A 14,468-nucleotide genomic window follows, 5' to 3' on the forward strand; every position below is an offset into this window, starting at 1 on the left:
TGTCCCCAAACCCCCACAGTGATGCACAGCCTCCTGATGCTGTGGGGTGTGGGGTGGGTTAGATCACATGAGACCTCTGGTGCCCACAGCAACAACATTTATTAGAGTGAGTGTTGACTCTCCTCACCCCACACTTATTCTGATGGGGTGCCAGACGATGCTCTGTCCAGCCTACAGTGTGAAAATGAGTCCTCTCCTACTCCTTCCCTGTGTATGCTGGAGATCCCCACAAGTCAGACTCATGGCAGGGAGGGGAAATTCAGTCCTGCTGCAGTACACAGATTCTAAAAGAAAAGCCTCCCCTGTGTAGTGCTCATAATGCCACCTTCTTCCATCTGGGAAGGCAGCCTGAGGCAAAGAAAACTTTTCCAAAGAGGGGAGGGGCAGTGGGATAAGTCTCCCAAAGTGTCTCTGCTCCCACTGAACTGCAGGCAGGCAACATCCTAGTGGGCAGCAGGGCAGCAGCACAGAAGAAGGAGGCAGCCCAACGGGCCAAAGGAGTCCATCTGCTCATTCAGAGCACACAACAGGCTTCCCTGAGATCTTCAGGTCATCGAAGGGCAGCAAGGCAAGGAGCTGCAAAGATCAAGGATATAGACATGTAAGCATCCAGGGTTGTGTCTCCACCAAGCTGGGGTAGGGGCCCAAATCTTCCCCCCACCCAGTCCTCCAGCCTCCCATGTTCCCAGGGAAGTGCCAAGAAGCCCTATTTAGGCTATTCCTGGGGCTCGAGGCAAAAGGTAGTTATCCCACACATCACAGAGCCAATGCTTACAACATATAGGGAAGGATAGGAACAGCTAGAAACTCCTACTAGGAGGGTCCCTCTAATCACCCAACTCCTGCACCTCCTGACACACTTGCAGAGCCACAGGCTTCCCCCCACAGAGACTCACATCATCGTTGCCATCAGCCAGGTCCTGAGCTGTCTCGTTCTCCATGTTCCTCAGCAGGGTGTCAGCCCCAGAGTGTGAGAGGATGGCAGCGATGGCAGCATCCTTGCGGCCCACGGCCAGGTGGAGCGGAGTGCACCCGTTGTACATCTGGGCATCCACGTATGCCCCATTGCGCAGCAGGAACTGGACAGCCTTACGGTTGTGGCACTCCACAGCCAGGTGCAATGGGGTCTTCCCACTCGTGCCCTCCTGCAACCCACAGATCACAAGGGTGTCGGTGGGGGGCCCCCTCAGCTGGGCCCTGCAGCACCCACCCACACCCCTTTGACTGGGTGCAGAGGGCAGTCCCCACCCTGATTTCTGCCACAGCACCCAACAACCTCTCAAGGACCTTTACGCTCTGCTCCCTCAAAATCAATGTTCCCAAGCCTCATAGTAGTGCCTGCCCCAGGGCTGAAGGGAGTGCCCAAAGGAGAGACCCACCGTCCCAGCCTTTACAAAACATCACATCATGCTCAGTCTTACCCGAACATCAATGTTGGCGCCACTCTCCAGCAGCAGAGACATCATTGGGATATTCCCTTTCAAGGTACTGATGTGCAGACAGGCCAAGCCTGTGATGGGGAGGCAGAAGAGAGAGCCACTGTCAGCCCAGACCACCCTGGGGCACACCAATCCCATCCACATTCCCATTCTGCTGTGCTCCTGGATCCCTCCATACACATCTCATGGTCTCTGCCCTAATCTGACCACCAGCTCTGCCACTGCACTGCCCCCAGGTCTCACCTTGCCAGTTCTGGAGCTGCAGATCCTGGTGGTACCCACGGGGCTGAGTCGTGCCATCTGGTGTGGCTGGGCCCTCCAGCAGCTGCTGGGCACACTGCAGGTGCTGCTGCTCACAAGCCAAGTGCAGCGGGGTGTTGCCATTACGGTCCTGCAGCCCAGGGTTCACTCCCTTGTGGATCAGTGCCTGGATCACGCTGGGCTGCTCCAGGTACACAGCGAGGTGGAGCGGAGTCTGGAAAGAAATTAGGAGAGGGGAGGATGCCCCGTAGGACACCAGGTGTGATGAGCCCCACCAGTCTCCAGGAGCTAGCCTGGCAGCAAGAGCTGACCGCCACGCAGGACACCCCATCCCTGTGACGTTACATGTGGCTGACACTGGTGGGGTCACACAGCTTGCTGTTCTCCTGCACCTCAGCTCACAGATCACCCATGGAGACATCTCATTCTCCCAAGCTGTCTACCCTGCCACATTCAAGCCATGCCTCTTCCATGGCTGTCTGCAATGTCCTGGGGCCTTGCAAAGAAACTCTTCACCCCACAGTGCTGGGAGCTGTCACACTTCTCTCTCAGGTTATCTCCATCTCCCTTATTCCCCTCCCTGCAAAGAGACTGCACACACAGGACCTTTACCATGCTCTGGGGGAAGCAGGTGTGGGGTCCTGGGGAAGGGGCAGATGGATTGAGCAGCTATCCAGGGAACAGCCTGCGGCATTTCTCTTTCTCCCATCTTCTGCCTATTACAACAGCATACCTGGAAAAGATCATTTTGGATCTCCAGCATCTCCCTGGGTAGCTGAGCGATGCAGCAGAGTGCTACAGCTGGGACACAGTGGATAATGGCCAGATGAACCAACCTACAGGGGGTTAATGGTGACAGGAGAGAAAAGAATGAAAAATAAGCCATGCTCAGGAGCAGAGATCCTTCCCTGCTGCATGAAGGAGCAGGGAAGAAGAACCTCCCTGCTTCCTCCAGTCTCCTTCCCTCCAGCTTGGAGGTCCTCCATCTTTCCCTCTCCCTTGGGAAGCTCAGCAGAAGGCCAAGGTCACAGGCTCCACAGGGCAGTCCTTCACTCTGATCCTCATGGGTAACAGACCCTCCTGTCCCTGCTAAGCAATACAGGGTCCTCCCTCAGACCTCACAGACGTGTAGGGTTTCAATGTGGCACTGCCCAAAGCGAGGCCTCCAACTGGTGTAGGTCCAAAGAGCCTGGGATGTCTTTCCCAGAGTTCAGGAGCTGGGTCTGGTGGCTGTGGAGAGAGGTCTGGGCTCTGGCAGCTACCCGGGGAATTCCAGTTCCCTACTGCCAGCTGCACACTGTACTTCTGCTTTCCCTTCCACGAAGGCAAACAGTCAAAGCTGGGCAGGAGCCCAGGGCTGGTCCAAGATCACCTGCATGGCACAGTCCCTATGCCAGCCAATCTGCCGGTCCCACACTGATTTCCTCTTCTCTTCCCCACCCCACATCCTTCCCTTTTAGCACTGTCGTGACAAGGCTGGCACGCAGCCCACCAGCACAAAGGGACACCAGAGATGCATCTGTCAGAGCTTGGTGGCAAGCAGGGAGCTCTGGTCCTCAGGACTGTGGTCCCCACAGCCATGGGGTGGCCAGGCACCTGAGTCCCCCAGCCCAAGGACAGGTCTAATTTCCAGACAGCCCCTGCACAGTCAGAAGAGAAGTGAGAGCACAACAGAGGCAGCACTGAGAGGGAATTTCTAGTCCCCCCTGCCAACCTCCTGTCTCCCAGGCCCCCTGCACTGAAGGGCCCATCTTCCCATCACAGGGCAGCCCCCACAGGTCAAACCTGGCCACCACGGTCAGCAGACAGCATCTCCTACTCTGCACAGCAGGGCAGGCATGAGCTCAGCCTCCTGACCCCCCACCACTGCACTAGAGGCCCTGTGTGGCCTCTGTCTCTGGAAGGAACCAGCTCCAAACTGAAGGCTGGGCTCTGCCACCCACGCTGCTTTGATGGAGACTGATAGGGCGAAGAGATGGAGAGTGAGAGCTGTGCCAGCCCTGGCAAGACACCCCACTCTCCAGATGGCCCAGCTTTGGGATGCCACCTGCAATGTGGGGCATAGAGAGCATCCCTCCACAGGCAGGAGAACAACACTTGGCCCTAAAGCATTGCAGACAAGAAGTGAGACTGGTGCTGTCTTTTTGCCAGTTGCACTGGGACATAAATGTGCTGAGAAGCTCAGAGGCCAGTTTCCAAGAATGTCTTTTATTGACCTCCTCCCAAGTCCTGCTTGAAGATCAAGCCAGTATCTGGGACCCCAGGCATCTTCAGTTGAAACCTGATTTTGAAGGCAAAACAAGGCCAGTTCCTCTCCACCCTGCTGCCAGGGACAAGCTGTGACCAACAGGAGAGGCTTTGTCCCTGGGGAAGCCCCAGGTTATGTTGCAGCAGGGAATTCCCCACTGGAAGGGGGAGGCCACCCACACTTGCCTCTGCACAGCCATGGGGTGCCCCCTCACTGCCAGCACTCCCAGGGCAGGGGAGGGGGCTGCAGGGGCCATGCAGCCACATGGGCAGGGTCTGGCCACCCTCCATGGACCATGAGGCAGAGGCACAGCCAAGGGGCCCAGCCCAGGAACAAGGCAACCAGCTGTAAGGACAGCCCTCCCCTCATCAGGCTTTTACTAACCCTAGCTTAGGTATCATCTGAGCAGGGAGGTTCCTGCTGGGTTTTGCATCAGTCCCTGTGGTAGCACCTCAGCTGAGGTGTCCTTTGCACACTTGCAGGGACAGCCCCTGCTTCTCCAAACCTGCTCCCAGGTACCACGTGCAGGAAGAGGCTGCAGGATCTGACTTTTTCAGGTACAACAGAGTTAAGACTGCTCAAATAAGGGACTTTCCACGGCAATTTAGCTTGAACTTTAAACCGCTGGTGCTTTCGCTTTCCAGAGCCACACTGGGCTCCCAGGGGAGAGAGCAGTGCTCATGGTTGTGTCCCACGACAGACAGCCCTCATGCCCCAGGAATCCCCCGGGCCCCTCTATCACTACCCACACCACACGTGGGGAAGAGTGGGGCAGTCACCCGGGGGAGCTGGAAACCCCCGAGCAGCCCTCTGCCACAGCCAGCACCTCACTTTTCCTGGCTTGGCTGCCTTTGCAGCTCAACAAGGCAGCGGAGCTGCTCGGGGCTGGGCTGACACTGAGCTAGTTTGGGCATCCATGCTGCACAGGCAACGGGGATGACCATTTCCCTGGCCAGAGCTCCGGCTTTCACCTCTCAGCTGGGATGTGCCGGCTTTGAAGGATTGCTTTCCACCCTCCCCCTTCCTTCTCCACCCGGATGCAGCCTCCTCCTGGGCTTTCATTTCTGCATTCGTTCCCGCCTTTCCTCATTATCAGCCCTCAACTTCCTGAAATGGCTGCAAGAACCTGAGATACTTGGGGGAATCATCACACGGCCAGTGGGCTGGGAGGAGCCCACCATGAGCACATGTGCACTGAGGCATTCTGTGCCACCGGCAGTGCTGCCAGCCAGGAACTGGGATTGTCTCCTAACTCAGGAAACCTCTTAGACCCAGGAGACATGAGGTGCAGGCATTGTGCCAATCTATACTTTTTTCCACCGAGGCTACGAGCACTCTCTGTGTCACAGCAGTTGCATGGTCTAGCTGCTGATGGGCTGCTGCATGCTGGCACATCGTGTGCCAGAGCTAGGGCAAGGCGATGGAGAGACACCTGCTCGCTGCCAGAACCTCTCCTTGCCCAGCCACAGCAGCGTGCCCTTGCCAGAACAAGCCCTCTGCCCTTCCATACTCAGATCCTTGCCCATCCTGGGCTGCCTGCACATCTCTCCTCTGCTTTCCTCCACTTGCCTGCTCCCTCCATCCCCATGCTCTTGCCTGCAGTGCTTCTGGCTGCAGCCACAGGGGTGGGTGTCCAGCAGGAACTGTCAGAAAGGGCAACAGGGAGTTTTGAAAAGGGCACGGGATGGAGGAGCTGTGAGCAAGGGAAACACAGCAGGAGTACAGACTGCTGGGTTCATTCTCAGCTTTTCCACTTGCTCACCAGCTCTGTCCTGGCATAAGGGGTTCAACACTCTGAATCACAAAGGCATAGGACATCACTGGCACAAAGTGATCTACCCATCATCAGAGAGATAACAACCCTGGAGCAGAGAGGTTGGGGCTATCCCTGTGGATATCCCAGGGAATGAACATGCCATGCACAAAGTGGTCCTAGCTTAGGCACAGGAAAGCATCCATTTCCACAGTGCTGTCCATCTCCAACTTCTGAGTGACCTTAAGTGTCCAGTAGGAAAAGTTCCCACACATGAGGACTGGAGGCAGGAGAACAGGGTAAGGGGTGACACCCAGCTCTGACACACATGCAGAACTGATGATGTCTCACCAGTTCTCTGGCTATCCTTTTCCATCCCTCTAGAAAAGGAGCTGGCCATGCAGATACCCCCATCTGTAGAGCAAGACACCTTGTCCACAAATCAGCCTCTCCCTCCACCATATCACCCCAGAAGCACCTTAATCAGGGTATCCAGCATCCAACTGAATTTGTTTTGACAAGTTTTTTCCCTCTCTAGATAAGGTCCCTGCCAGCAGCAGGAACAGCTCATTCCCAGCTCCTTGTTTTGGCTGAGTGGAGCAGTAGGAGATCATGCAAACAATTCACACAAGAGAAACTGTTCAGGGGAGGAAATGGCCCCAGCAGCAATAGAAAAGAGAGCAAGGGAGGAAAACTGCAGGGGAATTCCACGCTTACCCTGCTCTCCTGTTCCAGCCCTGTAACCTGCACTGCTAACCGCTTCCTCAGCCACCAGCATGAACCTCTGCCAGCCGGCTTAGCAAGCACAGCTCATCCTGCCCTGCAACCCTGAACCAGCCCAGCTTGGCTCCCTTCCTTCCTCCCCACATACCAATGCAATGCTGCCCTGCTCCATAAAGCTGTTCCAGCTGCCCTCTGGCAGTTCCAAGGGAGCAGTGGATCTCAGCTGCCTTATCCCATGTTCTGTGTTCCTGCCTTGCAGGTTTCATCACCCCTTCCTGGGGAAGGGCACAGCTTGAATTTGAGTGGAGAGGGGAGTTGGGATGGGACTGGAGGGGGGCTGCAGCTAAAGGGATGCAAAGCCCTTTCAGCCACGTTGGGTTCAGCATTCCTAATCTCCAGTCTGGGCAGCAGCTGCTTCCCAGCCTGCTGCTCCTGGGGCCAGAGTGAGGGGTGGGAACTGACAGGTGAGCAGAGGAGACAGTATCACCTTTCTTGGGGTGCTCTGCAGAGGGTGTGGTCTGAGTGCTTGAGGATGAGGGCAGCTGGAGGCTGACTGGCAGGAGAGGCAGAAGGGCTGTGGGCACCTCATTTTTCAGTGAGGTGGGGACGAGAAGGTACCCTGACCTTACAGCCTCTAGATTCTGCACCCACACATTTGAGAATTTTGCTCTATTTCTGAGCAGATGGTGGCTCTGGGATTGCAAAAGCACTAAACATCAGATGCATATGATCTGTTCCCTGCAAAATAAGGGGCCTGTCCCATACTACTATCTAGGCACAGATGGGCCAAATCAGAAAACAGGTCAGCCCACTCAAGCAGGGGCCAGTCACCATCAGAGAAGCATGATGAACAATTTCAATAAAAGCAGTAAACATCCCAAAAAGTCAATTGACTGTGGACAGTCCATTTCAAACAGAACAAACTCACAACTGACTCCTTGAGAGGCAAATACATTCTACAGTTTCCATACACAAAGAGATATCTTGAGGTCAGAAGAGCCTCTTACAAGAGGAAAGCGACTGGACTTTGCCAGAGCCTGTACAACACACCCTAGCAATCATTTACAACCCCACAGATATCCTCACTGTCTCAGGATTTTCTTTTAATGAGGCATGAGCCGTGGGTCTAAGATACTTCATGGCCCCCCTTCAGCTCTGGATCTGCCCCAGGCAGAGGGGCTTCCCAGCTCTGTGACACAGAGAGCATCCCACGCAGCTCATTGATAGGCACGCAGTAACCACTCTCACAGCTCAGAGCCCACAACCTCTTCCTACACAGTCATGTCTGACTCTCCATTTTTTCACATTATACTAAAAAAACCCAAACCCAAGCCAATAAAAAATAAAGATTTTTGTGTTTAATTAGCTGAGCTCAACCCTCTCCCAGCAGCAGTCAAGCCCACCTGCAGAGTGCAAGGACCTGAAGCCCTCCGTAGCTTGGCTGATCTGTTACAGCCAGGCTTCTGCATCCCAGGACACAGAAATTTCCAGCCATTCTTTCCCTTCCTCTGTGCTGAAGTTCCCAGTGTTTGTCTCCAGCTCTGAGGCAAACCTAGGCAGGTGGAAAGTTTGAAGAAACTTCCTCCAGGCCAGGCTGAAGTCATCCAAACAGGGAATAAAACCTCTTGCATGCATGATCTCAGAAGGCTGCCAGGACTTACCCACTTTATGCCAAGGCTGTATGTGTGTGACCCCTGCAGCAGCCAGAAACTTCTGGGGCATTCCAAAGCAACTTGTGCAGTGCTGCCTGGCCTTGCTTAGAGGGACATCAAGCTCTCCTGTTTACCAAACTCCTGAGCACACACAGAGGAAGAGCTGAGAGTTCAGGGACAGGGAGCTGGACACAGGAAAATCTCCCTCCTGGCAGACTCAGGTTAGGACTCACTTTCTCTAATGCCCCACAATTGGCAGCATGCTAGGGAAAAACTTGGGATGGACTTGAATCCTGGCAATCAAGCAAAGTTTCTGAAGACCCTCTGGTAAAACCAAGAGCATCTCCACGTTTTCTTTTATCTTTGTTGTCACACTCTGAGCATTCCACCAGATGCACAGGGCACAGGGGTTCAGCAACACTCTTGTACAGCAGGGCAAGCAGTGAGAAAGCAGCCAAACTGGAGTAGACAACCTGAATGGGGACAACCTCTATTCCCCTGCTCAGGGAAGATCTCCAGCCCAAGACCACATGACTGGAGAGGGTTATGATTGGCACATGCCAATGAATGGTTAGAAGTGGCTCTTGGCCCCTTGAAGATGAGCCTCATGCTCAGCAGCAACCCGTGCAGGAAAGGGAAGCCCCTTCACTACCATCATGTGAAGAGTTCAGAACATCAGCTCCCATGGGGCCCTGACTTTACTCGATTAGCTGTCCCCAAGCCCTTGTTAAGGCATTTTAGCCCACGAGTCACTGGCACGTGATTTCTTATCAGCAGATGGGGCACCACTTGTCTCTGGTGGAAGGAGGAAGTCAGGCTTCCTCTGCTCCCCATCCTCCCTGAAACACACACCCAACCAAAACCACACAGTCCCATTTTCCATCTGAAGAAGCCCTAGGTCTTCCTTCTGTAATTAAGCTGGGGTCCCTCGACCTTCACCCCTTCAGAGGTGCTGCACTGCTTTGCATACAGAGCCCCATGCACAATAGTCACTCTCCTGCAGAGGTGCATCCCCCAGCCTCTCCATCACCACAACATCAGGTATAATGGCAGAAAGTGGTGTGTGACCCAAGGACCAGCATGGGTAGGAAGGAAAACATGTTTTTAAGTTTAAGATAGACTATACAGTCCTAGAGAGAGGAAACTCCGCTTAACTTCACACACTCACGAATCAACTCTGCCTCTCCAGAGCTGGCAGAGGCTGATATCAGCCCAAGGAAATGGGGAGGTTTTCTCTTGTGCTGGGACAAAACCAGGTGATCCCTTCACACCCCATTTCACCTCAAAGGAGCTGCTCCCACACTCATCCTTTTCCCAGGATGGTGGAATTGTGCATCTGCCAGGTGAGGTTGGGGAGGACGGGGTTTCCTCAGTGAATCCTCACAAAGGTTGAGGTGGTCTGGAGGCTGGGGTGCAACAATAAATCTGCCTGCAGTCTGCTCAGAGGCAGCCAGGCCCACAGCTGGAAGCCCCTCTCTTCACTTCCACACAGAGCAGTCCCAACAGGACCAAAGTCAGCAGAAAAGGAGTTTGTTTACATGGAAGAGACAGATATTTGGAGTTTTAGGTCATAAGGAAAAGATGGATGCTTGGAGGAGACCATTTGAGCTTGAGTGCACAGGGTTTGTTCTCTACCTGCCCACACAATAAGCAGGATACAGATCACTGCCCAAAGTGCACCCACCATCTTCCGCTTGCCACCCCACTCCTCATGCTCGATTTCTCCTGCCCTCACAGCTGAGCCACACTCTCTTGGGGACTAATGTGCCTTATTACTGTGGCTCTGACTTCCCTGAGGTAGAAGGGGCTGCCAGTGGCACTAGGGAGCCATGGAGGGGATGACATTTGGGCAAATAATTCTTGGAAGACAGCACCCACGCATTTCACTGGCCATTATACCCCTGTCCTTCCTGTTAGCCAATTTCCTTCCTGCCAGAGTGAGACTCCTTCTAACTTTGGGCACAGGGAGAAACAGTTTTAGCCCCATTGCTTCAACCTGCCTGCTCTGATGCTCCTCTCCTTCGGAGGCAGGCAGGGAAGTATCCAAGGAGGATCCTGCTGACACTCCAACTGCCCAAGCGTGTGCCCTTCACTTCTGCCTCCACCTCCTGTTTTTACCCCTCAAGTGCCAGGCTGACAAACACAGACACACCTTGAGATGGCACAGGTGGGTGAACCTGAGTGAGCTATGGACAGTGAAGATTTTTGTCAGATGTAGAGCCAAGACTTTTGCCAGTTCCCTTCGTGCAAGCTCAGTGCTCCTCTCAGCTCAGTACCAGCCAGGGCATCTGGGGAAACAGGAACTACTTAGGCAAAACCCCTGAACTTTTTGTATTTTCAAAATTACAATTACAGGAAAGTGTAGTTGCCCAAGTTTTCTGAAATATAATGATAGTATGATTTTAATTCTCTGCCTGGAGCTGTTTTGTGACAGACATTTAAAAAAGGCACACAAGGAAATAAGCTGCAGACAAAGATGAAAAGAAGAAATGAAGATGGGTTTGTCTGGCCGGATGAAAGGGATGTAGCCTGTGGCCATCTGATCCCTTCTCTCTGGGGACCTTCTGTCGCTGGATGAGCAATTGCACCACAGACTTTAGCATTACTGTCAGCCCTGACTTGTTTTCACATACAAAAACGGTGGCAGTTCAATGAGTTCCTGGGTGCTCACAGTCCCCATTTGCATCGACCTGAGTGGTGGATGTTCAGCACTTCTAAATATAAATGCCACCTACCTCCGCCGCAGGGTCAGGAGGAAAGACAAGAATAGCGGAGGCACAAATCCACAGCCTCACCACTCTAACCACAAGAATAGGGTTTTTTCCCAGCAGTGGGAGTAGATCCCAGGAAAGCCTGTCTCCTGTGTGGACATGGTGAGCCCAGAGCTATACAGCCAGCAGACCTATAGCTCCCTCCCTCCGTCTTAACAGATTTCCTGTTCTGAAATGCACTGTGAGTGAGAGAAAACAGAAGAGCAAAGGCAACTTCTGAGAGCCTCTCCTGCCTACAGTAACCAAGGCACCACTGATTAATGTTTTCCTAGTTAATAAGATGTTTGCATTAGGTCTCTCCAAGCAAGTCTGACAGGCAAAGAGCTTCAAGCACCAAACAAGACAGCCTCAAGCACGAAAAGCATCTCCACTAATGAAACACTAAGTGAGGAGCCCTGGGCACACCATGACAGACGAACCTGGCGGGTAAGCATTACTTCCATAGCTCTGATTAAAAGACACCTGGCTCTCTCCGTGGACACCTTGGCTCTGGCATTATAGCTGGGAAAACTGGCAAAACTCCTCCATTCTGAGGAGCCACAGAACGAGCCTGTAGATAGGACAGGACTAGAAAGCCTGTCTCGGGAGCGTGGGAGGCTGGGTTTAGTGTAACTTTGCTTGCCATGAGACTTCCAGCCAATCCTCAGAACAGATCCCAGAGTCAGCATTACTGAACTAATTAGCAGATGCACAGATTCCTTCCTAACAGGGAAGTAAACACAGGCTGTCTCCCAGCTCATCTTCAGCTTCAATCCAGATGTGCTCTGCCAGGCAAGGACAGAGCTTTCTTGCTGCTCTCACTACTGAAGGCATTTGCTTGATCATGTCAGTGCCTCTAAGTTTCTCTTCCTCTTGCACCATTACTCAGTATTAAACTCTAGCCTGGTTTTGGGGCAAAGCTTTGCCCTCAGCTGTGAGAACACTTCGCTCACGCTCTGCATGTACACTCATGATGAAAACCTTCCATCGAGGGAATGTACAACAGGAAAAAATGCTGTGATTAGCTGAAGGTAGTTACCAGAAGCCAAACCAAATAACTCTGGCGTGATGCCTCTGCCCTTGAGAGGGCATTACGGATGTGGGAAGCCCCCCTCGTTAAGAGAAACACTTGTCTCTGTCACAGAAGCTCAGGAGAGCAGCCCCGCAACGGGGAGTGCGTCACAACTCTGCCAAAAGCCATGGCTCTGCGGGCAAGTTGGCAAAGCAAGGCGATTCCCACCTGAGAACAAATAGTTCTTGGGTTGCTCGGTTGAGCAGCGTCTAACACAGCCATTGCAAGGTCTTGCCCTGCACAGCTAATCTTGTTTCAGGACTTGCTTACGTGCCATCTCACGGAGCCAAGCCTTGCCCATTGTGGAGGAAACGTTGCATTCTCTGGGGAAGAGACAGTGGGAGAGGCTTGATTTGCTCTCCCCTTTCCTCTAGTTGCTAGCAGCCCCACGGCAAGTGGAGGTGGGCTTCCTATGGTGGGAACATTCTGTGCCATGCAGCCTGGGGTGCCTCTCTTCCTGCTCACTCTGCTGGACCTGGCTCAGACACCTCTCAGGGTTGGGGGGTGTCATCCATCCAAACCTGAATGCCAAGCACCCACGCACACCAAGGCAAGGCGGGGGGCTCTTAGGACAGGGGCCCGGGGAGACCCTAACAACACGGCTGAGCGGATGCTCCCCGGGAGAGGGCCGGAGACCACGGCGAACACAGCCTGGCTTATCTCTAGGCACCGGCTCCCCGCCGCTGCAAGGGGAGCAGCCCGGGGCTGGGGGGGGGCAATCGCTCGCAGCTCCCCGGGGGTCACTCACGTGTCTCCGTCCTCCGAAAGGTAGGTGAGGGCCTGCTGCTGCCGGCTGAGCCCCTCGGGCCGGGGCGGCGGCTCCTCGGGACGGTCCCCCGGAGCCCCCGGCAGGCCGGGCAGAGCCTCGGGCAGGGCGCCGGAGCCGTAGCTGGAATCCAGCCGCTCCTCGGCGGCGGCAGCCTCGGCGAGGGTCTCCTCGGGGGCGGCCGGGGGGCCCTCGGGCGCGGCGGGGGTCTCCCTGCCGCCCGGCAGCGAGCGCAGCGACTCGATGCCCGAGTCGCACTGCCCGTCCTCGCCCTCCCAGCCCGCCGCTTCCTTGCGGCACTCGCCGCCCGCCGCCCGCGACATGGCTCAGCGCCCGCCGTCCGCCGGCCCCGGGCCGGGTCCCGCTCCCGGCCCCGCTGCCGGGGGGCTCATGGCCGGAAAGCCACCGAGCGGCGGCCGGCGCACAGTCTAAGGCGCCACGGCTCCGCCTCCGCCACCGCCTCCTGCCCCTGCCCGCACTGACTCAGCCGCACCCGGCCCGCCTGCCCGGGATTCCCCCGCCGCCGCCCCGCCCCGGCACAACGAGGGGCTGCTCCTCCCCGCCCTCTTTGTCTGGAGAGCGCACAAGCAGCGGGAGGGAGGAAACGCGGTGGCCACGGCAGCGTGGGCGGGGACCGGCACCCGGGGTGCGCAGGGCAGGGAGGTGGCGACTCTGCACTTCCCTAGGCCGGGCAGTGCACGCCGGTCTGTCCTGGGCCTGCCTCCCCTCTGCCCGGTTGGTTTGGGTTCTTTAAATAGCAGGCAGGTCTGCCAGGGGAGGGAGCGGGACCTTGTCCAACCAGGCGGTGTGTGGGTGAGGATGCTGTTGCGTGTGCAGGTGCTGAGAGAAGCCACAGGCTCCGTGGGAAACAATGTGGTGGATGTCACTTGTAGCAGAGGTGCAAACAAGGTGTTTGCTTTTCCCATGTGCATACATTAAACTGTTCCACTCACTAAGACACCTTCTCATCTCTTCTGCCTTTACAGGGAAAGCCAGGAGGTCAGTGTAGCTGGCTGCACAAGCCTCTTGGTCCAGCCGCATCTCACCACCTTTCTGTGTTGAAAATAGAAATCCTTTCAAAGCCCCGAGTGGCTACCAGGGCTCACACAAGAAAAGCCAAGATATAGAGATCAAAACTGAAAATAGAAGGTCGAATGAAGGCCCAGCTCACTGCCTGTGAATGATTGACCAGACTGCATTTCAGTGCTCTCTTCCCAATGCCAAAACTCCTATGGATCTGCATAGATGTCATGTAATTACTTTCCAGTGTCCCAAGCAGTGGGCTTTCCTCAAAAGACAAACTAGATAGCTCTGAAAACAGCTGACACTTTAAAATCAGTTTCATTTTTTGCTTTTATTGCTCGAGATGACTTTCTGTCTCAGCAGGATGCCCATTCTTCCAGTTCATCTGAGCAGGAGGGGAACAATCTCATGCAAGGAAGCTTACTTGGGAAGAGCTTGGATACTGGATGGACTCACAGGAACCACATGCAGAGCAAGAAATAGGTCCCTATCCCACACTGCAGCTGTTGCTTTGGGTTTGTAGGAAGAAAGGTTTTGGGGTGTGAGGGCAGCAGCAGGGAGACAGATAAGTCTCTTTTAGCATCAATGACTACCAGTCACAAGTTTTCTTCCCATGCTCAATATCTATTTCAATGTCTCCAGTTGTGTCTCTGGCACTGTGTCACTGCAAGATTACAATTACTGAGGGAAAGGAGCTTCTCCCACGTCTGTCAGCTCTGTCCAGTGCAGTATGGGGATCTGGGCCATATATCCATGTCACTTCCTCTCACACCCTGGTGGT

The 14,468-nt window shown here is 54.7% G+C and overlaps 1 protein-coding gene across 1 annotated transcript; it reads right to left on the minus strand.

Annotated features, from left to right (window-relative positions):
• Nucleotides 1-80: 80 nt before the first annotated feature.
• Nucleotides 81-13,147, minus strand: NFKBIE (NFKB inhibitor epsilon). The gene is made up of 6 exons (XM_053973197.1): nucleotides 12,647-13,147; nucleotides 2,434-2,536; nucleotides 1,683-1,914; nucleotides 1,422-1,510; nucleotides 897-1,145; nucleotides 81-576 (listed from the first exon to the last, which is right to left on the minus strand). Exons 1-6 carry the CDS (start codon nucleotides 12,985-12,987, stop codon nucleotides 511-513), a joined length of 1,080 nt encoding a protein of 359 aa, XP_053829172.1. The 5' UTR covers nucleotides 12,988-13,147; the 3' UTR covers nucleotides 81-510.
• Between the last annotated feature and the right edge of the window lie 1,321 nt (nucleotides 13,148-14,468).

Source organism: Vidua macroura, chromosome 3 (assembly GCF_024509145.1).
Source record: "Vidua macroura isolate BioBank_ID:100142 chromosome 3, ASM2450914v1, whole genome shotgun sequence".
Lineage (NCBI taxonomy): Eukaryota > Metazoa > Chordata > Aves > Passeriformes > Viduidae > Vidua > Vidua macroura.

Bases quoted from the DNA above. Each gene is read 5' to 3' on its own strand.
- NFKBIE (XM_053973197.1), bottom strand. From the start codon at position 12,987: ATGTCGCGGGCGGCGGGCGGCGAGTGCCGCAAGGAAGCGGCGGGCTGG. The intron at 1,915-2,433 runs GTATGCTGTTGT...ATTTCTTTCCAG, and splicing joins TCCAAAATGATCTTTTCCAG to ACTCCGCTCCACCTCGCTGT. The intron at 1,146-1,421 runs GTAAGACTGAGC...TGTGGGTTGCAG, and splicing joins GCGCCAACATTGATGTTCGG to GAGGGCACGAGTGGGAAGAC.